The 27,802-nt window shown below is 37.2% G+C and overlaps 2 protein-coding genes across 7 annotated transcripts in view; both read right to left on the reverse strand.

Annotated features, from left to right (window-relative positions):
• The window catches only part of CWF19L2 (CWF19 like cell cycle control factor 2), a 100,825-nt gene extending 91,440 nt beyond the window's left edge, over positions 1-9,385 (reverse strand). For 2 of the 3 annotated variants that reach the window (XM_064482004.1, XM_064482003.1), the window contains exons 1-3: positions 9,239-9,384; positions 7,387-7,497; positions 6,418-6,540 (exon numbers count right to left, since the gene is read on the reverse strand). In XM_064482004.1, the coding sequence (XP_064338074.1) occupies positions 6,418-6,540; positions 7,387-7,497; positions 9,239-9,331 (327 nt within the window). In that variant the 5' untranslated portion in view covers positions 9,332-9,384. Of the gene's footprint in view, positions 1-6,417; positions 6,541-7,386; positions 7,498-9,238 lie in introns of all 3 variants that reach the window. The other variant, XM_031443778.2, reaches the window with a different exon arrangement.
• A 3,805-nt stretch (positions 9,386-13,190) lies between these two features.
• ALKBH8 (alkB homolog 8, tRNA methyltransferase) overlaps positions 13,191-27,802 on the reverse strand; it is a 128,834-nt gene continuing 114,222 nt past the window's right edge. For all 4 annotated transcript variants that reach the window (XM_064482006.1, XM_064482008.1, XM_064482005.1 and 1 more), the window contains 3 exons: positions 25,331-25,587; positions 18,234-18,383; positions 13,191-17,133 (listed from right to left, as the gene is read on the reverse strand). In XM_064482006.1, the coding sequence (XP_064338076.1) occupies positions 16,576-17,133; positions 18,234-18,383; positions 25,331-25,587 (965 nt within the window). In that variant the 3' untranslated portion in view covers positions 13,191-16,575. The remainder of the gene's footprint in view (positions 17,134-18,233; positions 18,384-25,330; positions 25,588-27,802) is intronic.

Genomic DNA, 27,802 nt, shown 5'->3' on the forward strand with positions numbered 1-27,802 from the left:
GGGGACGGAAAAAACATTTCACAAAACAATCACCAGGAAGTTTCAAATCTGATGGAAATTATGAACTCATAAATCGAAGAAGCACAATGAAAGCAAGGCAGTATAAACATAAAGAAGCAGTATCAAGACAGAGCATAATTGAGTCGCAAAAAAAATGGTAAAGAAAAAAACTTTAAAAGCATTCAGAGTAGAAAAACTATTATATACAGAGAGGAAAGGATACATGACTGCAAATTTCTGTCATTAGGAACCATGTAGGGCAAAGACAAAGGAGTGACATTTAAAAGTGCCAGAAAAGAACTATAAACCTAAAATTCTCTATCTAGCAAATATACTATTAAAAAATGAAGACAAGACAAAATTAATTTTCAGACAAACAATAACTGAGAAAATTCACTGTCAGAAGACCTATACTGTAAAATATGTTTTTAAAGTTCTACAGGCAGAAGGAAAATTTTATTAGACAGAAATTCAGACCTACACAAAATATTAAAGAATGCCAGAGATGATAAATCCCCAGCTAAATATAAAAGATTTTCAGTTCAACTTCAACTTGAAAGATAACTGTTTACAGCAAAATAATACCAATCTATTGTGGAGTTCGTAATGTAAGTAGAAGTAAAATGAATCCCAACAATAGCACAAAATATGGTAGGGGGAAACGGAAGCATACTGCTGTGAAGCTCTTTTTAAAACTATGAAGTGATATAATATTTGAAGGTAGATCACGGTAAGTTAAAAAATACATAAAATCTAAATCATAAAAAATAAAGCATTAAAAAAATGAGGTATAGCTATGAAGTCTATAAATTTAAAATAAACAGATACATTAAAACTAAAAGAATTTTTTTTTAAAAAATACACCATGGAAATGAAAATAAGAAAATTAAAAAGGCTTTATCGATACGAGACAAAAGTAGACCTTAAAGAAGAATATTACCAGAATTAAGAGCAACATCATGATATTAAAATCATCAGTTTATCAAGGACATATAACATTGTGTATGTACCTAAGAAGACTTCAAAGTACATCAGGCAAAAACTGACAAAACCAAAGGGAGAAAAGAGATTTTACTACTGCCGTCTCAGTGACTGACAGAAGAAGAAAACAGAAAATCAGTAAGAATGGAGACTTAACACTATTAATAAACGTCCCTAAGTTGACATTTATAGAACACTACAACTAACTGCAGCTGAATGCACATTCATTTCACTGGTATAAGGAATCTGCACCAAGACAGAGCACAGACTTGGCCATAAAATTAGCTGCCATAATTTTTTTAAAAACTAAATTATACACAGTATGTTTTATGACAATAACAGAGTTAAAGCTGAGGTTAAAAAAACTGGTTAAATCCACAAATACCTGGAAAATGTTAAACTCAAGTCTGTAAGTTTTTAAAAAGTAACAAAATCAACTAGAAAAGAATGAAAATGAAAATACAACACATCGAAATTAAATGAGCATACAACAGCGCTTGGAGAAAAATTTACAGATTAAATACTCTTTAGAAAATAAGAGAGTCAAAGACCTATGCATCTACTTTAGGAAGCTATCAATGAAAAACATCAATGAAACCAAAAGGTAACTCTTTGAAAAGATTAATAAAATTGATAAAACTAAAGCTATGACTGAGGAAACAAAGAGAAAATAGAAATTGCCAAAATCAGAAATGAAAGAGGACGTAGCTACAGATTTAAGAGACATTAAAAGGAAAATAAGGGAATATTACAAACAATATTATGACAATAAATTCAACAATCTAGACGACATAAACAAATACCTTGCAAACCTAAACTACCAAAACTAATTCAAGAATAAAGAGAAAATATTTAATCCAGATACTAAAGGAATTAAATTTTGCTTAAAGCATCCCACAAAGAAAACTTCAGGCCCAAATAGTTTCACCAGTAAATTTTAACAATCATTTAAGGAAGAAATGACACCAATATTGCACAAACTCTTCTACAAAATAGAAGAGGGACTATTTCCTAATTCACATATGAAGACAGCATTACCTTTACACCAAAACCCAATATCCCTCATAACCATAGATGCAAAAATTGTCAACAAATTGTGAGCAAATCAAGTCAGAAAAAAAATATAATAAATGTGTGTGTGTGTGTGTTTGTATAAATAAAATATTTTATAAACAAATAAACAAAAATGACCAAATGGGGTGTTTATCCTAGGAATTCAGGTTGGTGTAACATTCAAAAATCAACCAATGTAATTCACCACATTAACACAATAAAGGAGAATAAAAATCATATGATCATCTTAACAGATGCAGAAAAAGTATTTGGCAAAATCCAATACTTACTGATGACACCAACTCAGAAAAAAATTAAAAGAGGAGAATGTATTCAATCTAAAAGGGCATACATGAAAAACCTACAGCTAACATTGTTCTTAAAGGTGAAAGATAAACGCTTTCCACTTAAGGAACAAGGTAAGGATGTCCACTCTCACCACTTCTTTCAACACTGTATTACCCTAGCTAGTGAAATAAAACTAAAAATTGACAAATAAGATAAAGGCATAGAGATTGGAAAGAAAAAAGTAAGAGTGTCTTTATTCACATACAACATAACCATGTACTGAGAGATCAACCCAAAAAAGCTACTAATGCTAGTAGTCATGAATTTAGCAAGGTGATCACATACAAGGTAAATATACAAAAATCCACTGTAAAGTATACATTAGCTGTAAATACACGGAAAATAAATTTTTAAATTCTATTTACAATAGCACCCCAAAAAATAAAATAGAAAGAATATAACAAAAATATGTAAGCCCTCTACATTGAAAATTCCAGAACACTGTGAGAGAAATTAAAGAAGACTTAAAGAAATGGAGAGATACACCACAAACATGATGGGTTGGAAGACTCACTATTTAAAGATATTAATTAGCTCAAAATTGATTTATTGACCCAATGCAATTCCAATCAAAATATCAGCAGACATTTTTGTTGAAAGTGATAGGGTGATTCTCAAATTTATTTTAAAAATGCAAAGAACTTAGAGTAGCCAAAACAATTTTCAAAAAGAACAAAATCATAGAACTTATACTACCTGATTCCAAAACTCACCCTAAAACTGCAGTAATTAGGTCGCTGTATTTACTGGCCAAGGAGAGACATGCAAGTCAATGGAAATTATCTCACAAATATACACACTCAATTGTATTTAAAAACAAAGGAGCCTAAGGAACTCAATAGAGAAAGGCCAGCCTTCTCAATAAATGATGCTGGAACAAGTGGAAATCTATATGGAAAAAAACTAAACTTTGACATACTACATAACATAAACAAAAATTAACTCAAAATGAATCACTAATAAACAAAAAAGTGAACGCTACAAAGCACGGAAAAACACAGAAATCAGGAAAAAAACACAGGAGAAAATCTTCATAACTTTGAGATGTGCAATAATTAAGACACCAAAAACATTAACTAAGAAAAATTAACAGTAAAAAAAAAAAGTGATAAGTTGAATTTCATAAAAGAAAACAGACTGGCCAATAAAGACTTAAAATAATGCTCTACATCACTCATCTTCAGAGAAATACCAGATGAAATATTACCACACACACGCTGGCAAGTATGTAACTGGAACTCTCATATACTGCTAGTAGGAGTGTAAAATGGTCCAATCACTTTGGAAAAAATGGCATTTTTCCAAGAGAAATAAAAGCATGGGCACAAAAAAGGTTTGTACATAAACATTCACAGTAGCTTTATTCACATTAGCCCCAAACTAAAAAACAACCCAAAGGACTTTGAACAAATAAAACAGATCAGCAAACTGTGGAATATTCACACACTGGAAAATAGCAATTTAAAAAAAGTGATACATGCAGTTATCTGAGTTGAAAAAACATTGTGTCAAGCCAAAGGAGCCCAAAACAAAAAGACCACAATACAGTCAGTCCTTGAACAATGTGGGGTTACAGGTGTTGACCCTCTGCTCAGTGGAAAATCCACACATAACTTTACAATCAGCCATTCATATCCATGGTTCCACACGGGCAGATTCAACCAATGAAGTGTGGATCGTGTAGCACTGTAGTATGTGTATCTTGAAAAAGATTCATGTGTAAGTGGACTTGTGCAATCCAAACCCATGTTGTTCAAGGGTCAACTGCACATGAATATTCATATGAAATTCAAGAACAGGGAAAACTATTCTACAGTGTGCCAAAGCAGATCCATGGCTGCCTAATCCCATGGTGGAGGAGGAGGGAGGGAGAGGTGGGACTGACTGCAAAGAGCGTTGAGGAACTTTATGGGGAATGGAAATGTTCTGTACCTTTTTTTTTCTTTTTTTAATGGAGGTACTGGGGATTGAATCCAGGACCCCGTGCATGCGAAGCACGCGCTCTACCAGTGAGCTCTACCCACCTCCCTGTAATGTTCTATATCTTAACGGACAGGGTTAAACAGATGTATTCATTAAATAGTATACTTAGTATAGGAGTATTTTATTATAATATAAATTATACCTCAGTAAAGTTAATTTTAAAAGTTAACAGAAAAAAATAGAGACCTTGACAAAGTCGAGATACACCTTTCAACCCCACATGGATCCTCAACGCTTCCCAGCAATTCATTTGCTTCTTTTATTACCTAAGCAAAGTTGCTTCAAATCCACACTATTTCCTCAATCCTTCTATCCTACTTCTGCTCCCAAACTGTCTTCTCCGATGATGATTTTACCTTCTACTTCAAAAAGGAAACAGAGAACATCAAGCAGAAACATCATCAATAATCTGGTCCCCTTCATTTGCCTACTACCTCCTCCTTATTTATCTGTATTTGGATACATGTTTACTACTTTCCTCCTAGGTCAGAAGAGAAGTTGCTCCTCCTCCTGATCTGAGCTTACCCCTACCCCTGGGACCTTGCTCACGCAAACTTAGCATTCTCCTCAATACTGTTTATCCCTCTCTCCCTAAAAATATTTTCTCAGAAAGACCTCCCAACCAGCCTGTTGCCCCGAGCTCTCCTTCTGCCCTTCCTTCCCTTCACTGTCAGCATAAGCCTCTCTTTCCTTCTTCGATCAACCCCAATGTGATGTGGCACTGAGCATTCTTTCAAGCCACTCTCTCTAAGATACATGCTATACAACTTGATAGGTCTGTATAAATGTACATGCTGTATGTTGCAACAAAAAGACGTATGTATATTCAAAAACAACAACAACAAAAGAACAGGACACTGTGTCTCTTATAAAGGGAAGAATGTGACCTTAATCAAATGACATAAATGTTTAGCCACCCTGGCAGATATGTATCCCCATGGGTTGGGGATTCTTAATCTGTGATCCTTGTGTAATAAACTCCTGGGAGTTTCACAAACTCCACTGAAATAAACAACTCTGTACATAAATTGCTTTTTGGAAAAAAGATCACTTACTTTTATCTGATTCACAACGGGATCAGCAACTCAAACCCACAACTGTGGAAGTAGAAAATCTTAAAGTGAAGAGAAGATGGAGGTACTAACTCCCTTTACCCTGAGTTACAGTCGAAAAGAATTTTTTTCTATATAATATTCCTACCATTACAAAATATGCTGGCTATCCAACAAGACTATCCAGCTGTACTTCCCACTATGAATTAAGACACTGCATTCTCATACAAGATAGGCTTTCACGTGACAATTATCACCTCAGGGTATACTGTCAAAAATTTAATTTCTGAAAATACAGAAGTGCCGGACTGTGAAATTTGACAGTTCAACTGAGACTATAATCCTCTGAAGATCATACCGAGTCCAATTATCCCTAAACTTCTCTAGCTCATCACTCACTCAGCATAATATACCTTTTTCCTCCAAAAATAAGCATGAGGGTTTGGCCTGCTTTCCTCTGTGAGTCCTCTCATCTCAGACCTGGCTAAAGACAAAGCAGACCCAGGATTTTCTTCCTTTTTGCCCCAAAGATAAATATATAAATGCAACCTATTTAAAGACTTAAATGTTAATTTCTATCAAAACGCAGAGGTAACAGACTCTCAAACGCCTTGGCACTCTCTCCCCTGGTTTTACAGAGCCGCCCTTTCCTGCTTCTCCTTCTTATTTTCCAACCGCTTCTACCCAACATCCTTCACTTCCTGTCTGGCTGCTCATTGTTGGCTCTTCTTTCTTTTCAGCTTCCCTAAGCAATCCATCCATTCTAATTGCTTCAAAGGAGCGATGATTCTCAAACCGCAGCTCCACCCTCTTACCTTTCTCTGTAACCTAAGATCCCTATTTCTACTACTTTCTGGACATCTCCAAGTAGGTATCTCCCAGGCATTTTCATATTCTAACTACTAATATTGTCTAAGTTCTCATATATTGTAGGTTCATATGTTTTTCCTTTAACTACAATTTTTTTCAAGGAGCTGCTTTGATTTAGGGACATACTTACTGATGAACTGTCAGTTGACTCATTGTTTTTTTCATACTTTTGTTTCTTGCTCTTTTTTTTCTTCTCTTTCTTTACTTTTTTTGAATGCTTGTCTTTTTTCTTCTTTTTCTTCACAGAATGTTCCTATAAATAATCATTTTGAAGTGGTAAGAAAGGAATTTAGTTTTAGCTTACTTTTAAAGAAGTATTTTGAGGAAAAGAAAGATCTATGTTTCAAAAAACTTTAAATCTTTCATGAAAGGAGACAAGGAATATGACTAAATAAATAAAATCTTCTAAGAAACTTTAACATTCTTCTATAGTATATGCACTACTAATAAATCATACAGCTAAGATTTCTTGGAAAAGTATGAGGAAAGTTTTAGTTTTAATTTATTCATAGATACACTGACAACCAAATAAACACATATATACACACATACATGTGTGTATGTGCGTGTATCTCCTATAATGCCTCATAAGCATTTATATAAGATTATTAGCCACATAAAATATAAGAAGAAAGCAAAAATTATGGGGAGAGAAAACAAAGATTGAGACCCTCTCCCGCCAAAAAAGAAAAACAAAAGCATCACAGTAAGCTTAAAATGCATAACTTCTTCAATAAACAATTTTTTAAAAAAGAAACTAACACAACATTGTAAATCAACCACACTTCAATAAAATTGTTTTTAAAAAAAACCACATAACATTCAAGATCCATAGGCTTGCTACAAGTGGGCTGGAAATTTGAAGCTTTCTATGAGCCAACTCAAGTAACAAAATCTTTCCAATGTCATAATGTGCAAAATATTAAAACACAGTATTTTTGCTAGAAAGATAAAATATTCAGTAATGCCAAGTATGTGATATTCATTCTATATCTTGGGAAAATAGTCTATAAAGTTACTGCTCCAATATTAACTTGAAGAAAGGCACCAAAAAAAAAAGACAGATAAGCTTACATGGAGTAAACTGGTTAGTATTCACCTGTGAGATTTGTTCAACTCGCTCATTCACATCAGGGAGCATCCACGTATCCTCACCCCGAAGTCGTTTAAGTTCTTTACGCCTTTCTTCCCTTTCATAATTGGCTTTAGCCTAAAGCAGTAGAAAAAGAGAAATTAACAAATGATCCACCTGCTTTCCACAAAAAAGCAAAAAAAAAATTCTACTTTCATATAAGGCTTATAAATAAACTGCCTCTCACCAGAAACTGGTTTCTACTAAGCATAAGAAAGATTAAGGAGTGGATACAGCTCAGTGGTTGACTGCATGCTTGGCAGGCACAAGGTCCTGGGTTCAGTCCTCACTACCTCCACTAAAATAAATAAATTAAAACCTAATACCCCCCCCAAAACCAACCAAAAATAAATAAATAAATAGATTTTAAAATAATGAAAGTCTCTTTAAAAAAAAAAATTAAAAAAAAAACCTCTCCTTCCACATTACCAGCTGCATTACCAATTATTAATCTCTAGTGAAATGAGTCACCAATCAAGGACAGAATCCTAGGACCAACTGTAGACTCTTTCTTCTCCCTAAGCTCCCCACCTCAGATGTGACTTGAATCTCTTTTCCCTTCACTATCCCACTGATACTGCCTGATACTTCTGTAACTGTTAGGAGACTCACCTCCACACCTTCAATCTGCAATACCCATACTCCTCTATCCACACTCCCAAAAATGCTTAAGGAAAAAAAATCACCTTTCTAAAAACAAATGATCCGATTGCTAATTTTTATTCACCTTTCAACAACAAAAAAAAATAAGATCTTCCTAGGAAGTTGCTCCTGCCTTTTCATTCTCTCCCCAAATTTCAAAGCTGGGTTTGGTCCTTCTCAAAATTCTGTACATAGCTCTACTATAAAATTTATCATAGCTTATTCTCTCCAAAAACTGCCTGAAATATCAGAGGCAGGATGAAGGATATTTATTATACATATACATTACATGCCAACCTTTCACCTGTCTTCCTCTGTAAAATCTGACTGTAGTCATTATACCTTCTTCCTGTCTCCTCTACCTGCTCCTTCATCTTCATTTAAACTCACTTTAAATTCCACCATCTTAAAACAAATAAAATAACCCTCACTTGCTGCACCATATATTGCTCTCCAACTACAACTTTTCCCCTTCATTGCCAACTTCTCGCATCTTGTCAGATAATTACTTCCTCCAACCTTTATGTTATGTCTACGCATCTAAATCTTATTGTAAAATACAATGTTTCTCAGCCATTTTTGAGGAGCTAAATTTCCTGGGTCTCTTGTCTCAAAAAGGGTTTACAATAAGCCGATAATTAATACAAATAGTAAAAAAAAAAAAAAAAAAAAAGAAAAAAGAAAAAAAAAGAAAAGAAAAGAAAAGGAAGAAAGAAAAAAAAGAATGAAACAGCAAAACAGTCTATTCTATGCGCCTTACATGTGTTCCTGAAAACGGAAATTTTCATTTCGGATACAGCAAGAGAGAGGAATGAGGCTGTAAATTATGCAGGGATAGTCGTTATAAGTGGCGGAGTCCCTCGAAAGTGAGCAGCCCAGGTGATAGAAATGTCAAGAATGGATGATTTAAAAGATATGAAAAAACAGAGGGAAGAAACTAGTCTTCCTGAAAAGAATATGCGCAACTGGAGCCTGCCAGAACATCTAGGCGGCAGAAGATACCCAAGAGTTTGCGGGCAGCCCAAAGCGAGACATCGACCCCAACACCCCCAGGTTAAGGGGAGACAGGGAGTGAAAGGAGAGGGGGTGGGGAGGCAGGAGAGACATAGGCCTGGCCTCCAGAAAGCCTCCACTCTCTCGATTCTAAATGGCTCCAAAAGCCCCCAAACTGAGGTACCTGTCGCAACACCTCGGCTCTGGCAATCCGGGTCCGTTCTTTCCGCTCTTCGATGCTCTTCGCACTTTCAAATCTACCACTGGCAGCCGCCATAGTTGTCGTCGTAAAGCTACGTAAAGCTAGGAAGCCGTCGCAAACACTCTCAGTTTACGACTGTCGTAATTAAGTAAACAAACCGGGACTTCCGAATTGGGGGAGGGTGACGCTGCTCCACCAACGGAGCATGTGCGGATCTGACGCTTACTAGTCTGATGATGTGTCTACTTCCTAGTTTTAAAGGAGACATGAAGTTAAGCTGAGGAGTTGCTCTCCTTGGCATATTTGGATTACCGTCAGCAGGATTAGTGTCAGCGTACATTTATTACGCGCTTTGCACGACACTGACGGCTTCTCAGTTATCTCCTCTTAAAAATCACCACAGTAAATTAGGCACTCAGATTGGTGAAGTCCGCAGCTCTTAGAGATTTCCACCAAAGTGCCCTTTCCGCCAGAGTTTTCCTGTGCTGGAGAAATGGGCTGAAGGGAGGCTGGCCAGAAGAGCAATGCAAGCTAGCAGTAGGGCAAAGTTGTTTGAGAAGTCAGTGTTTTGCTTTGATGGACTTTAGTTACAGTATACGAAAAAGCCATGTGAATTTTGCATTGCACTTCATAATTTATACGTGCTTATTTAAACTGTCACATTTTTTCTGACCTCATCTTACTTGTTCGTAGTTATACATCCAAGCATTCTTCATTACAGTATGCACTTACCTAATTGTATGATTTGTTGTGGTTTGCCAAACATAAAATTTAAGTTCCGTGAAGAATAAGACATTCTGAAGTATTAATCAACTTCTTTCAGAATATAAAACACTGAGCTTATTTATAATCACAAAGATAAAGAAGACCTTGATAATAACTATAAACTATATACTTTTAAAACATTAAAAATAGTTAACATAAACCAGGTTGAGGTAAATACTCTTTCATTTCAGGTTTCATGAAACTGAATTTGTGTTTGCCAAGATTACCCAGGAGTTTCTACTCCACCAGCCAGTGAAAATCTTAACTTTGAGGATGTAGTGTTTATTTTGATATACAAAATAGAATGTATTCATTGCATTTTTGTTACAAAAAAAGTCAATTTTAATTTATGAATTGACCTTGAAATATTTAACTCACTGTGACTTGACTGGTTTTTGTCATAATTAATCCAAATATCATTAAACTCTTTCAGATTCTCTTGAAATTCAGAAAAACATCTGTTCACCCCTCGCATCAGTTATGGAGAAGAAAAAAAAAGGTGATTATAGCAGAAACATGCAAAATTGTGTAATAAAACCTTTTAAATCCCACTTAAGGCACAAAAAAGACTAGAACAAGTGGAGAGGCACACCATACACTTGAAGAAGGTTCAACATCATAAAGAAATCAATTGTACATAAATTTATTTGTAAATATAATGCGATACCTATAAAATATACAACAAAAAGTGTTGGGATCAGGAAGGGGAACTGGACAAGCTTGATATAGAAAAATAAGGTAAAGTAAGTTGTTTTTACTATTTTGCATTTGGCCACACCTAATAGAAATCCATGGTTTAATCAAACAAAAGGTAATGTAATAAGGAGCCAGGTGTTAAAGCTGGCAGTTAGCAAGATATGAGCCAAGAAAGGGGGACATGGACCAGATGGCAGGAAACCATGCATCTTGTGGCAAGAGGGGTCCTAGAGGCAGACAAAGAAAAAGGTGGGAAAAGGCAGGAATCTCTGGAATGTAACCTTTTGCTCATTATGTCCTCATTACAATGAAATTAACTTTGCAAATAAGAAGTACCCATCATGCACTGACGCCTTGACACGTCCAATCCAGACTAAATAAGGATACAAATCCCTCCTCCGTTTGGGAAGGAGCAGCTGTGATGAAAATCAGGAAATATGACCAAAACCCCTCCCTCCTCAATCAATAGTCCACCCATTTTCACAACCCGTATAACCAGCTTGCCAAAGAAACTCAAGGCCCCTACTCACCTAATCCTACCTGCTTTTCCTTCTGAGAGTGTACTTTTGCTTAATAAATCCTCACTATGCCTTCTTGACCTCCGTGTCTCGTCTCTGAATTCTTTCTGCCCAGTAACAAAGGAACCAAGTTGTTTCTCCTTTGCAACACTTACTCTGTGACTTAAGTCTTCATAGTCCCAATGAGTGTGTTCCATTCTTTCACATTTGTGCATTGCATCCATTAAAACATAGGAATAAAGGGGGAGAACAAAGGGCAAAAAGTGGAAGCCAGCTAAGTCTACCCCATTTTTATTAGGAAAATGATCACTTTCCTAAAGCCTAGTCCAGTTTCTTCCCTTTAAATCTTACCAACCAGAAGTAGGTCACATGGCCGCAACTAACTACAGAAGAGCCACGACAATTCCAGAACAGTTTTGTTATAGAATGACGCTCAGCGTAGATTTGTGTGAGGTTTCTTTGTGGTTAGACTCAGGTTAGGCATCTTGGGCAGAACTGTCACAGAAGTATGACTTTGTAATTAGGAAGTATTTTGTGAGACAGATCTTTGAAACTACATGATCAGGTCACCCCAGATGGCTATTGTCTTGCTATCTGTACATCCCCTGCTCAACCAGTCCCTGCTGCACCCACACCCTACTCATTTGACTGACCTTCCCTCTTAATCATAGAGCTTAATCAGTAAATACCTACTTGCTTACCCCGGCCCCAGCTAATGATTGTTCTAATCTTTAGATCAGAACTCTCTCTACTATGATAGTTTATCAAAGAAGTAGTGACAGGCATGCTCCTCTACTGGTTTCCCTGGTAACCAATGAGCCAACCTGATGTCCATTCCCCTGGTAACTGGGAACCTCCCTCTCCCTCAGGTAGCAAAGACTGCTGCCATGTCCTGCCTGCCATCTGCCGTCCGCTGTGGGCTGTCACTCCAAGACCCTTTTGCTTTTGTAAGATCCTCTATTCATTAAACCAGTGATGTCTTTGTCGCTGAATTCAGGCTCTTTCTTCAGTCTTGAGAATGGGCAGTTTCAGGGCTTGCAGGCCCGTAGGGTGCAGCCCAACAGAAATTACACAAATTTATCATCAAACTTGCAAATTACTCATTTGTTTTTGTATTAGAATGGACTCATGGTTTCAATTTCTATTCAGTAGATTCGTGTTGTTATGCAGTGGAATAATAATGTATTATTAGAATTTATTCTGATGCTCTGGTTTGGCCAGTGAGAGCCCCAACCTGGTGTCTGTGACCTTTTCACATGCCTCCATATTCTTTTGAGCATTTCCTTACTTTCTGGTACAAAAAGATGACCGAGGTTCATCTTGTCCTTTCTTTGCCTGAGCCTTGGAATCAGCCCATTTTCCAAGAATCCCTGGTATATTTTAGTTTAAAATGGTATTTAGAAACTATCAAATAAAAAACAAATTCAGACTTAGGTAAGGAAAGACTTTTTTCAGTAAGACTACTGCAGTAGGGGAGGGGATAGCTCAGTGGTAGAGCATGTGCTCAGTACGCAGGAGGTCCTGGGTTCAATCCCCTGTCCCTCCATTAAATAAATAAATAAACCTACCTCCCTCCCTCCCCTGCAAAAAAAAAAAAAAAAAAGGAGTACTGCAATACAGGAAGGAGGACTACATTTTGAAACTAAGATCTTTTTTTATCTGACTGAACTTTTTTATTGAAGTGTAGTCAGTTTACAATGTTGTATCAATTTCTGGTGTACACCGTAATGTTTCAGTCATACGTATACATACATATATTCATTTTTGTATTCCTTTTCATTATAGGTTACTATGAGATATTGAATATAGTTCCCTGTGCTATGCAGTAGAAACTTGTTGTTTATCTATTTTATATACAGTAGTTAGTATCTGCAAATCTCGATCTCCCAATTTATCCCTTCCCACCTCCTTTCCCTCTGGTAACCATAAGTTTGTTTTCTATGTCTGTGAGGCTGTTTCTGTTTTGTAAATAAGTTCATTTGTCTCTCTCTCTCTCTTTTTTTTTTTTTTTTACGATTTCACATATGAGTGGTATCATACGGTATTTTTCTTTCTCTTTCTGGCTTACTTCACTTAGAATGACAGTCTCCAGGTCCAATCATGTGGCTGCAAATGGCATTATTTTATTCTTTTTTATAGCTGAGTATTATTCCATTGTATAAATATACCACAGCTTCTCTATCCAGTTACCTGTCAATGGACATTTAGGTTGTTTCCATGTCTTGGCTGTTGTAAATAGTGCTGCTGTGAACACTGGAGTACAGGTGTCTTTTCCAATTAGCGTTCCCTCCAAATCGATGCCCAGGAGTGGAATTGCTGGATCATATGGTAAGTCTATTTTTAGTTTTTTTTTGAGGAATCTCCATAATGGCTGCACCAAACTACATTCCCACCAACAGAAGGAAATTCCCCTCATGGCCAAGATTAGAAGAACTTGAGCTTATGTCTTCCCACAGGGACACCAAAATTACAACTATTTACAGAGAAATATTGATGAGAAAGACCAAATCTAGCAAAAAATATCTTCTACAACTAAAGATATAAAGAAGGAACAACAACAAGATGGGTAGGAGGAGCAGAAACACAGTATAGCCAAGACTCATACCCACAAGTGGCCAACCTATTAATGGGGGGATAATTACAATTGGAGAGATTCTCCCCAAAGAGTGAGGGTTCTGAGCCCCATATCAAACAACCCCACCAGGGGTACTCCACCAAGAAAATGAACCCCCAGAACATTTGACTTTGCAGGCCAGTGGGACTTACTTATGGGAGAGCCAGTGTATTGTTTGAGAGACCTGTAACACTGCTATTTCCACTGGTCTTCTAAAGTTGCACTAAGCTCCCTCTGATCAGGGCAGACCGGAGTGAAAGCCTTTCAGATTGCACGGAAGGCTTACTTCTCACATAGTCAAATGCATGTGCCTTTTACAAGTTGGGTGAAAGAAGTTTTATGCATAGTGTTCTTTCAGTTTATGAAACTCTACCCACTGTCTGAAGCAAGTATAACTAGAAGTGGAGAAGAATCTATAAAAATTTTGAACCATTATGTGTACACGTGAGGCTAATATAAGATTCTAGATCAACTCTACCTCAATTTTTTAAGTAAGTAAATTATTTTTTAGGTACAAAGGAAGATGCTACAGAATCATACAGTATGTTTGTTTTACAAATACAAACCAGGAAAAATTAAATCTCAGTAGATTGTGTTCTAGATGCAGCTTCATGAAAAGAGAAAACTTGAGTTGGGTCTTAAAAGATAGGGTAGGTTTTAAGAAACAGAAAGTATCAAGGCAATCTTTCTGACTGAAGACGTTAGACAAAGGCAGACTGAGTCTCTTTGAATTCTTATAAGAACATCTTAGACTCCAGATGTGCGGGGAGGTAGAAAGGCCACTCACTACCAGGCTGGTGCAGATCTGACCGTGCCTCCTGTGGCTGTCTGTGGTCCACAGCAGGGGTTTTGTTTTCTTTTTTCTAGCTTTCTTTTTTCTCTAAATTTTCTAGATTTCTAATAGAACTTTGAAAGACTATACTCTCATATATTTAAAAAGCTCTATGTAAATTTTGTACCTTACGTGTAAAGTTTTGTTCTGTAAATATAAACATTTAAAAATAATTAGCTTACTCTTTAAATATAAAAAAAGGAAATCATCTATTTCATCTAGATTTTAAAATGTATTAGTATGAATTGAACTTCAAGTTGTGATGAAAAGTTCTAGAATTTGTATCAGAAATAACACTATTTTTAGCCCTATGATGTCTTCTTCTCATATCATGAATCTTACAAATCATCTAGAGGGAACAACTGTAACCCCATACTGAAGTTCCACGGCAAAAGCCATCAGTGTCTCATCTAAGACTTATTACTGGGCACTGCTGTTTCTGAAAGCTTCATGCTGACAATGAGCATCACTAACATTTAGTAACAGGATAAATCTTTGTCTGGGCAGCTATCACTCACAGAGAGCAACTTTTCTTTAAGTAGTCGTAAGCATCTCTACTACAAAGCAATACGTGCTGAGAGTAAAGTATTAAGAATAAACCAAAACACTTCCCCTTGTGCATGATAATTTTTTCCTCCTGGAAACCTGACCTAAGTGGTAACTGAACTGGGCAACTATGGCATAGATGTAGGTAAACATAACCCCTGATTGCACTAAACTGGAACAAACTATGAAAGAACTCGAAATACCCAATAATGTGACTGAAGCTTTTATCAGGGTATAATTAGGTCTAATTGACAATTCTGACTTTTGCTATTTAAATAAAGGAGTTAAACGAACATATTTGGGTTGCCTTTAGCACCTAGACCAATGCATTAGGAGTGCCAATGAACTCTTGGTAATAACTATAGTCAGGATTAGGACTTATTTCAGCCCTTTAAAAATAACCTTTTGGTCTCAAGTGAAACCTCCTCCTGTTTCGTATTTTTTTCCCATGGCTTTTATCACAAATGTCTATTTATTTGCTTATTCCTTTCCTTCTAGAACATAAGCTCCATGAGGACATGGACTTTGTTCTTTCTTGTTCACTGCTCCCCTCCCAGAACTTAAAATAGTAACTGGTACACAGTAGAGGTTCAAAAAGTACTTGTTGGATGAAAGTTCCTACCAATGCATGGGTGTTATCCAACTAAAATTTTAGGCCACCCCCTCTCTCTCCCTCTTCGGAAACGGCCCGCACCCTGTCTACGGAGTGTGTACCTACTTTTAATCTGAGCACCCAACCCCCACGCCTCGTGGCCTTTCTCTTGCCTTTCAGTGTATCTCTCTGAATAAATCTATCTTCACCCAAAAACAAAAACAAAAACAATTGCCTTAAAATTTTACCGAGCACCTACCATGTGCCAAGCCTCGTGCTAGTAAGGTATAGGGACAGAGTGGTTTTCATCTGTGAGTTTACAGAGCTAACAATCACAGATGAAACTTCAGACAATTTTCTACTGAACAGGAATTTTTTCTTTGTTAAAATGTTATGTAATTACTTCACTCAGGTTTTACATGATTTAGTTCATTTAGTAATACTTTGTAACAAAAGTTTATCTTCAAAATGTTCCTACTGTTACCCTAGGATCCCAGGTATTTCACAGACTACTTCAGTCACTTTAAAAAGCATGCCTGCCCCTCCTGTGACAGAAGCCTGCGTCTGTGGACTGAGTGGGGTCAGCAGTACCAGGCAAACTGAACACCTCCCAACTGCACTCTACCTCCAAGTCTCCCCCAGGCACTCTCCTTTGATACTTTTCCACAAGTTTAACTAAAAATGCAGGTAATTTAACCTCCTTTTTTAGAAAAGCCGAGCATTTCTTCCCTGCATGCAGTACATCCATAGGGATAATCAGACCTTTTGTAGAATCACGCACCAGTTCCCCTGGTCATAGTAGCTCTGCAGTACGCTGACGTCACTCAGAGTCCGGCAGGCAGCCTCCAGCTCTGCCTCACGGAACACGTGGTAGTACCGATGAAACACAGCGCCCGGGTCACCGGATCCCAACGCACCAAGTGGCTCAACAGACCTGTCTTTACCAGGATTTCCCGTAAGGTGCCAGGGAACCAGTAAGTCTTGAGAATGAAAAGGAGTCCTGTTAGTGTGAACAGGCAGCTTGGAACTGGTAGCTTTCCTTGAATCGCAGCCTCCCTCCTGAAAGTCACTGATGGAGGGGACAGGACGTGCCGAGTCCTGACTGCCCACGTCAGGCGTGTGCTTCGCAGGCACCTCCTGCGCCAACGTTTCCTTGCTGGTCTGCTCCTCCCTCCCTGGGCTGACTCTGTTTTCTCTAAGGTACTTGGACTTCTTCTTATCATGTTCTTGCTCCATTGCCCAGACATAGATGAGCGCCTTCCCACCAGGTCTCAGGAGTCGAACAAGTTCTCGGAGAGCTGCTGCCCTACGCTCCTGGTTAGAAAAAGGAGGAAAGGAAAAATATAGATATTGCCATTTGTCAACCAGGAGGAGACACAGAGAGGAAACAGGAAGGTATCACTGACTATAGGACTATTTTCAATGAAGATGGATGGCTCAGAAAACCAAACAAAATACATAAAACAGAAAAGAAAAATAAAGGAGAATTTTGTTCTGTGATTGAGGGGGAAAAAGTGTTGAAGAACGGGAAACCATTTTTTTCTTTCTGATAATAACAGAAAGGCATAGAAGGTTTTTGGTTTGGTTTGGTTTTGAATTCAATTAGGTCATAAAGAATACTGAAACTGCCAGTGACTCTGGCACAGGGGGATCTATAACGTTATTGCTTAGATCCTGGAGGGACCAGTAACACCATGGAAAAATAAGATTTTTTCCCTATAAGAAAAATATAAAATATTAAATTCATTTATTTTAAAATTAGGAACCTAGGTGACTGATTAAAGGCAACTGCATTCTCCTATCAGTTACATATCTGAGTTTAAAAAAAAAAAAAAGAATAGGAAAAGAAGAACAATAGAATGGAACATGAAAACGAATATACGTATCTATGCGCATGACTGGGACACGGTGCTGTACACCAGAAACTGACACATTGTAACTGATGGTACTTCAATTTAAAAAAAAAGGGGGGGGGAGGACATGAGACTCAGATGTCAGGAATGAGAGAGGGAGCTGAGAAAGCAAGATGGAAAACAGAAATAAAGAAGCTCAGAGGCTGAGGAGAGAGAGCACACTCAAGAGGCTTGGAGCGGATGATTTCTTAGTCTCTTACAGCTAAAATTCTGCGACTCTGGGGATGTAAGCAAGGCATTCAAAAACAAGTAAGAGCCAGGGTAGGAAAAAGGCAGAAATGTGCAGCAATGAAAGCACAGAGTCTCGTCAGACCTCTGGTCAAGTACGCACGACTCCCTGTGGCTCCTCTCCATTCCACAGGCGTTCTTTAAGAAATGGGGGTAAACTGCACGACAACAAGAGAATGGAAAGAAAGGAAAAGCTAAAATAGGGTCCAAATCAGTAAACTCCATGAACATTTCCTGCCACTTGGTTCTTGGAGCGAGAAAGACCATACTTACTGCTGTCGCAAAATGGTGAATGACAGCGATGGAGACGCAGGCATCACAAGACCCACTGCGGACTGGCACTGCCCGCGCGTCGCAGACCACGGCCTGATGCCGCCTCTCTCTGCAGATGTCCACGAGGCTCTGACTACGATCACAGCCAATCTGCAGCAGGCAGAGAAACAATTTCATAACATCTTGTTTAAATGTCATGAAGTTATTAGATTTCATATGCATTGTGAAAGAGTCTAAGACCCATGATATTATCAGTACTTACAGCTCGTACAGGTTCAGATTATATAATTTACAGGGCAGCATTTATTGCCTTAACAGGTATCAAACAGAACTCAAATTAGTGAACAGAACAAAATGACTAGAATAAAAATAACATTGTTGGAAATGGGAGATCCTCATTGGCATCTAGTTGATCACTATTCAGAAATCTAGATCTCTTTGTAATATCACACATTTAAAAATGGAGATTATCCCATCAACACAGACATTTAGTCATTTGCGGGGAGCGACAAGTAAGCGGTCCTAAGGCATCTCCTACTACTGTATAAACTACCCAGCGATGGCCCAGCCAGCGGGAGGGCAGCTTATTTTTTTTCCTGCTTCTTTATACTTTTCAATATGTATTGCTCGTACCATGAGAAAATAAAATCCTCCCCCAAAAAAGTTAAATAATTTATTTCATTTTTTAAAGCTATTGAGTTTTATTCTGCTAAATACCTCATCTACACATATCAAGAATAAAGTGCTGAAGTCAAAATTTGTAAAATGCTATTGAATTAAACCTTTTAGTACAACCAAACCATTCTACAGCAATGACAACACTGGATGGCAGCTAGCAGCATCCTTTAATCTCTCCAAGCAGGTGAGGCCTAACATGCCTTACACGTATGTCTGTTCTGTGGTAAGTGTCTGGGAGCTAGGACCACCCATCTTTTCTCTGGTTTTGTATGCAGTTTTTCTGTTTAGTTTTATATATATATAGACAGAGACAGAGACAAAGAGACAGAAAGAGAGAGAGACAGGAGAGACAGCGCTCAAGTGCGCACCTGCATGTGCAATGTGCACATATAGATTGAGGGAGGGATGAGGGAGCTTAAGGAATGGTAAATCACTAATAATTATCTCTGGATATTTCTTCCTAACCCGGTCTCTACAACAGAGAACAGAAATGTCTGAGTAGATTTCACCTAACAGAAGTAGCCACCTCACATTTACATTTACTCATTTGAATTTTTGATGAAGTGAGCATCCATCATCAGGGCTCCCTCAGTCCATCTGAGAATAAAGATATGAATCTTCATGTCACAACAATTCTGACAAGTTAGCATCTGCCATGCTAATCATACTTAATAGGAATTTGCTTGATTTCTAATTAGTATTAAACAGCTTCTGTCTTCTATCCCACAGCTGCATGAATATCTGAAGTGTAATAAAAGGAACCGAGCTAGAAGTGACGTGTAGCAATATCCCTTTGATATATTTTAAGATGGAAAAGTATTAAGGGCCCATTAAGAACAATAGTGGCACAACTCCCAATTAATAGCCCCCTTTCCTATGTAACATACATTAACTAGCTATTAACTTTTATTTATTTTCTCCCATATCTTATGCCAATAGCCACAATACCAAGATGACGGGGTTGGGATTAACAGACACACATTACTATATATAAACACATAAACAACAAGAACCTACTGCACAGCACAGGGAACTATATTCAATTTCTTATAATAACATATAATGGAGAAGAATCTGAAAAGAAAACATACATATGTCTATACATGTATAACTGAGTAACTTTGCTGGACACCTGAAAACTAACACTGTAAATCAACTACACGTCAGTAAAAACTTAAAACAAAACAAAACAAAAAGATGACAGTACCCCTCAAACAATATGCATATTGTCTTTTGGTGCTCGCCAGGCTTTATTACAATAAAACTCAGCTCATGGAATAAGAAGGTTCAAGTATGCCGAATTCTAACAGATTGCTATGCCTTGGTAAAGGTCAACAAGAAGGAATCCAACCTGCCTATAAAACAAACCCCCAGAGACAGAGTTCGACAGTTACCCAGAGGAGGAAAAGTATTACCTGAGAACCACAGATTAAGCAGAGGAAGAGCAGCCAAACAGAAACTAGAGAAAATTTCCTTCTTCTTCCTGCCAGACTCTTACAGTTATTTGTACAGAGCTCCCCTTTCCACCAACAAGAGAGAGCAGGGGCGATTCCTGTCACAAAGCACTAGGTCTGACGGAGCCCTGACTCACGCTGGCTCAGTACTTCCATGTTTTACTTATGTCGTCTGAGTTTTCCATGGTTGAATCATCAGTATTTTTTCTCTTCCCTTTCTATTCTTAAACTCCCTTAAGTTTTTATACCAAATATAGCACCAGGTATTTGAAATTCTCCCTAATAATGCTGCACACTGTCAACAACAGGACAGAAACTGGCTTAAGTATAAATACCCATAAATAGCAGAGGATTCGTAAAGCTACGTATTTCTGTATACTGGATGGAGATAAGTGACGATAAAAACACATATTGGTTGGGCTTAAAATGTATACTTATACTTCTATATAATTTTTAAAATCTTCAGCATAACATTAAATGTGCAATTTTGGAAGAACGGGTGAAAATGAAAAAATATCAAACTTAGTAATCAAACTAAACAAGGTTTCATTTTTCTCCTATTAAAGTATCAAGAATATTTTAAAATCAAAGTATACCACGGTGATGGCAGTGTGACACAACTTCCTCTCATAAAGCATTGGTGACAATACAAACTGGCTAAACCAATTTTAAAAAGCAATTTGGCGAAAAAAAAAAAAAAAGCAATTGGGCAAACCATTTTTTTAAGGAAGATTAAAAATGTTGACAACTTTTGACCCAATATTCTTCTGAAACTTTACCCTAATAATCCAAAATATGGAAAAAGGTAAACAGACTAATGAAACTCCCTTTTACTGAGCATCTCCTATATGTTAAAGCAGATTCTTTGTGTACTTATTAACCCTTATAACAGACACACTCTGAGTTAGATATTATTATCACCGTATTACTGATGAGGAAACTTTGTGTCAAAAAGATAAGTAACTTGCCCTGAGCTGAACAGCAGTTAAGTGGTGGGCAGGGATTTAAACCCAGGTCTTGCACACTCCAAAAATCCATGTTCCTCCTTCTTGTCGTATTGTGTTTAATATACATGTTCACTACAGTGTTATTTATAACAGCCCCAAACTGCATACAAACAAATGTCAAGTAACAGTCACCTCTTAAAATATAATAGAATCCAGGAATGATATAAGATTACATATCAAAATGGAAACACTAAGTGACATAAATGAGTTATCATATTGTATACACACTCACGACTGTATAAAAAATTCATAGAAAAAATATTGGAAGGCTATTCCTCACGATAAACTAGTTTACAAGGGTATCAAGGTTATAAGAGAATACCTTTCCCTTCATATATATGTTTTCAATGGAGGTACAGGGGATTGAACCCAGGACCTCATGTGTGCTAAGCACACGCTCTACCACTGAGCTATACCCTCCCTCTCACCTATTTTCTGAATTGTGCCCAAATTACTTTTATTTCTTAAAAAATACAACATTTTAAAACTATTAACAAAATATGCAATTACAGAAACATCAGAGTGGCAACATATAGTTTAAAGGGCAGAGAAATGAAATGAAAAGATCATACTAAACTCTCGATTTGAATTCTGGCTTCAGCAATAATTAGCTGAATAACCTAGGAAAGCTACTTAATATCTCAGAGCCTCTGCTTCCTCATTATAAAAATACCTACTTCTCAGGTTAATATGAGAATCAAATGAAATGGTGTATACTAAATATTTCAATAACCATAAAAGTGCTTTGCAAATGTTACTTATTATCATTATATGGAACAAAGGATGGGAAAAAAAAAAAACAAAACCAACCTCTTGTCCTGAGGGGAGGGTATAGCTCAAAAGGCAGAGTGCATGCTTAGCATGCATAAGGTCCTGGGTTCAATCCCCAGTACCTCTTCCAAATATAAATAAACCTAATCACCTCTCCCTTATAAAACAAACAAAAAGAAACAAGTAAAAAACTCTTGTCCTGGATTCTAAATATGAAGAGAAATCCACGTATCCTACTCTGAGTTAAAGCCCACCCATCCTGAGGCTGTCACATTCCCTTCAAGGCTGCAGAACCCAGCACTACGGATGTCCTAGTCTTCACGTAAGGAATTGAACCTGAATTCACAGGTTTGCTCCTTACTAGTCAATAAACCAGTAATAAGTTTCTAACATGTGCCAAGTAAGTGGACGAGAAAACAGACACGATCCCTGCCATGTCTGAGCTCACAGCCTGGGGTCCTGTCACCACAGCCAGCCTTTAAGGATCTCTCTTAGTGGAATGCCATGGAGCATGGACCCTGCAGTTGGAGATGAGGGTCTAATGCTTGTCCAGACACCTTGTAACCTTAGGCGGTTTTCCCACTTCCCTATAACTGCACTTAGCACACAGCAGGTGCTTAACATTGCTAGTTTCCTTTCTGTTCTTCCCTTTACCGGGTAGTCAATAGTTAAAAAACAAAGCAAAAGAAAAACAGAAATGTATAAAAGAGACCTATATAAACATATTTCCAATTGTTGTATCATTGTAGACTCCAGACACCATCATCATCATCATATTTGCAATCCCAACTGTTTGCAACAGCCAAGAAAGTCCATACTATGCATTAAGTAATTATTTATCTAAGAAATGCATTTGGACTGAGGGTGCTCTGAGGCCAACGCACAAAATATTACCCAGTGAATAAGCTACACCAAGCTCTCGGTATGCACATCTCATCCATTATTGGTATCATTATAAAGGCAGTAAGTTTCTTGAAGGTATAAAATCTTTCCTATAAAATTTAACTCTGAAAATAAAGCCAATGGCTAGTGCTGATCCTAGAAATGAAGAAGTCTAAAAAAGAAGTATTTCTTAACCAGAATACAGAACTTCTGAATTAAAGAGCAGAAGAACAAGCTTATGCATGACTCAGATATAAGAACAGATTCACCACATACACTTCTAAAAGAAATGAAAAGCAGTTCATAAAACTATTTCCAGGAGAGCCCAAGCTAGTATTTCAAAAGTACATTTTGTTGAGGAAATTATATAAAATAGTGATATTAATAATTTTTTTTTAGTTTCTGAGACTATTCTACATTGGAATAGCTAGAATGAATGTCTCAGGTCACGTCCACTCATGAATGTCAAGAAATGCACACATTTTCAGGCTTAAAGCTGGCTGCTCAAAATACACTCCAATATCATTGCTCCATCCAGGTCAGAGCTTCAGCAGCTTTAAAAGCAGGTTTCTCTTTTATTGCACAGAATTCCATTTCCTGTAAAATGAAAACCCTAACTCCAGCTGAGACAAGTAGTTCTCATTTATTCATTGAACCAGCACCTACTGAGCCTTCCCTGGGGTCCGACAGGGAAGCAGGCTCCAGGGACAGGGGACGGGGGGACACGCGGACTGCCGCGGGTCAGCGAATGCAGACCGTGGACGGTGAGCGTGCTCGTGATTCTCTAATTCTTCTAAATTTATTCCTTGCTGAACCAGCTTCCGGTTTTTGGTTCAGTTTATCAAGAAATCACTTCTCTCAACTGTAACAGGACACTGTTATCACTATGACTAAGTCAGTGTAGTTGGCTTCAGCCTAGTTCCACTGACACAAATGATACCTGACTTTATAAAGCCACAGAAATTACCACCAGAAAAGTATAAAAACAGAGCTTACTGAGAAACATTTTTGGACAGCACCTCAAGATTGAAACACCAGAAGATATACTTTGTTTTAAACTGTGGTTAAAGTGGTGACTTTAAGTGGCACATCAAGAAGCTATTTCCTCTTCAACATGAACAAACAAAATTCACTGGACCTTATTCTTTATAAACTGAAATTTGATTGTAAACATGATGACAATATATGAACATTTGTCTTATCTTGATGAAAAGCTATCTTTCATCTGCCTCTTAATGCACACTCTCCCTTTCCTCAGGTAGTTGTAACTTTCCTTGTATAACAGTATCTATGGTGAGGTAAAAACAGAGACTACGAGCACCGGACACACTCCAGCAGCCCATGAACGCCGATGCTCTCACTCTCCTCACTCCCATCCTCCCTCCCCTGATCTTGAGGAAGCAAAGCTTCTGCCTTCACAGAGCAGCGCTGACATGAGTATTTACAACAGTGCTCTAATGCAGAGAGAACCTCCTACTTCCCAGCATCCGGGGAAAAAAGTGATCCATTAGAAAAGGAAATTACAACAACTGAAAACAGAAGCTTTGGCATCAGACAGAAAGAAGTGGGCTCAAATCCTGGGTCTAGCACTATAACCTTGGTCAAATTTTTAATATACCTGAGCCTTAACTTCCTCAACAGTAAGACTAACTAAATAAACTAAGTATTTTTTTCCCTCTACTATGAGTAAAAGAACACTAGATTGGGAGTACGAAGGCATCATTTCAAGTTGCAGTTATATTCTCTAACCAAGGAAGTAATATAACCTCTGTGAGCCTCAGTTTCTTCATTTATAAAAGATGGATGAGGGGGAGGGTATAGCTCAAGTGCTAGAGCACATGCTTATTTAGCACGCACAAGGTCCTGGGATCAATCCCCAGTACTTCCTCTAAAAATAAATAAGTAGATCTAATTACCTCCCCTCAAAAAAATAAATTAAATTTTTTTTAAAAAGATAGATGAAAATACATCTTTATATTTCTTATACTAACAAGGATCTAAGCAAAGAAAATGGTTTCTATAAAAATCCTCTATAACCTGTAAAGAGTTTTATAAATAAAGGTTAGCTTTACTGATAAAATAATCTTCTTAAAAAGCAAAATCTGAAGGGGCAACAAAATAAAACAAAACACCTACAAAAAATATGAGCATGCCCATAAATTTCTATGGAAACAAAAAAGAATGAGTGTGTTCATTATAAATTTTCTGCATTGAACTAAAAACACAGCATTATATCATGAGGAAGAAGGTGATAATAACCCTTACAAATAAAGCAAAAAGACAGCCAGAAGCAACAACTACTCGCCATATATAACTCCTTATTGACGCCAAGGTACTTTCCATTTCCACATCCAATATCAGCAACTACTGAGCCACTTGGCAAAGCTTTCAAAAACTCCACGACGCGTGGCCAAGGGGTGTGTCTCGTGCTGCTGAAGTGCCCGGCGATCCCTTCATAAACTCGATGGACGTATTCTTGCTCTAGTCGTGAGGCTTCTCTGTCACTCTCTGGAAACGATGGCGGAGTCTCCTTCGTCTGGCTGTCACAGACCAAAGAGTAACCTAATGAAAAGAATAAGGCAGTATTAACCATTTATTTTTACCCATATGATTCACAAGGCATATTGTTTTCTTAAAAAGAAAAGCCAGTCAATCCACACGTGATGCCTAGGGTAAAGCAGGCTCTGATTCATCAGGTAAAAACGTAGCTCTCTCCCAGCACGTCCGAGCATGTACATGAGGGTCTAATGTAAGAAGTGGGGGACTCATTTGCAACAAAATGTGCCTGCAGTCCTGCATGCCTTATATGAAGATGCTTATTTCATCTTGGGATCAAGGGTCTTCTTATTCAGGAAAGCATGTTATGGGCCCAGCCTAACCAGAAGAAATTCAGCAATTCACAAGACAGGGTTTTTCTCTTGGCAGGTGAAGGAGACACATATTCTGGGGGCCCTAGGACTAGAAACAAAGTGTCATTTCAGTAATAATCACAAGGGTATTATAACATTAAATAATGATCCTAAAGAGACAAAGATGGTAAGTCATAGAGTCAAGATTTAAACACAGGCAGTGGAAACTCCAGAACCCACATTCTCAATGACTACACTGTGCTGCTTCCTTCAATAGAATGAGCAAACGCTACAGAGACTGCCACCAAGTAGAGAAGATGACAGAGGAAATTTAGGATACAGTGTCTCAAATTAATTTTGAAGTTGTTCCCTATTCTCTGCAATAATGTCTAAAACTCATTTTCAAGCCTTGCCTGCTCTCTGCTATGCTATAATTTCCTTTTGTCTTCAAAGTCTGTGACACACAACATCCTTTTACATGTGGTATACTAGACAATTAAGGAGGCAATGTTTCCGGAGAAACCACAGACAAGACTAAGGCAATAATCAGAAATCATGTGACAGCAAAGAATTGGGCCGTAGCACTGATGGCTTCAGGAATTTTCCCTAAATATAACTGGAAGATGCCAAACCTTGAATGGAGGTGGAACGATCTAGTCTCTACTAATGTGTGAAGTAAAGCTCTAAACATTTTAAGAAGACATTTAAGAAAAGGGTAGCCCCAGAAATCTTGAGAGCTCTAAAACATACATGTGGAAGCAGATGTGTTATATTATGTTGGTTACATGAGAATTACAATTACACTACAATACACATTACAATTGTCTTAAGCTGGTCTTGGTAAAAATTTCATTCTCTTGAAAATTATGAACATCTAAGTTATGTAAAGGGAAGATCACTTAAATCCACAAATTTTGACCAGAAGTATCCAAAAGATGGCCTTGAACTTTTAAATAACCCATAAACTGAATATACAATCAGAGCTTTTTACAGCATCCCTTACATTAAATTATTGCCCATGAAAATAATGTTTAGGTAAAAAAACTAACTTGTCTCTCCTACTCTCTTCAAGTTCCCTGGAAACAAGAGCCATGCTTTATTTTTCTATACCTTATTAAGCTACTAGCAGTGTTAGACATTCATCAAATACTAAATAAGAACTTTTTAATTGATAAAAATATTTTGATGGTGTTTTAAGTCCTCAATGACACTTTTAGCAAAAGAAACAAAAACCTGTTAAAAACCTATTTTAAGTCACTAACATGAAGATAACAAATACAAAGATTCCAAGTTTTCTAATAGGATAGTATCTTGTAGATACAACAGGAATTTTTAAATTGAAATATTTTTCAGAAAATGATTAAATCCAAAAGCTTTGGGGATGTAAAAAGATTCTTCCTATCACTGTCATTATAAAATATTACTTACAAAATGAAAGGGGTTTTTATTCATTGAGTCTGAGAAATACAGGTCATGATACACTTGTATAGATAATTCAAAACAGTATTTTCTTGATAAGTTTTTGAGTACTCCTTTCCAAACTGACTAAAACATAACCCTCTATTTACCCTCTAAAGTTATCTACTTACTATAGAAAGATTTGTCATCTCCAAATTCCCTGCTGGGTTAAATGAGAAGTAATTTAGGAACTGTTCTAAATTTTTTTTTGTACAGTGATATTTTAATGCCCCCAAATTGTAGCACTCTTAACTGTGACTTTGATAAATATTTGGCATCCAACTATGCTCAAGTACTATGTTTGAGGAAAATAAACATGAGTAATATGCAGTTCTTGCCCTCAGGGAATATAAACTCTAGTGGAGGTCGTTAAGAAAAGTATACATAAAAAAAATAAAATTAAATTAAAGTATATGTAAATACAATACAAGGCAGAATATGAGAAATGCCATTTGAGATGTTAATACAAA

The sequence above is a fragment of the Camelus dromedarius genome, chromosome 34 (genome assembly GCF_036321535.1).
Source record: "Camelus dromedarius isolate mCamDro1 chromosome 34, mCamDro1.pat, whole genome shotgun sequence".
Classification (NCBI taxonomy): Eukaryota; Metazoa; Chordata; class Mammalia; order Artiodactyla; family Camelidae; genus Camelus; species Camelus dromedarius.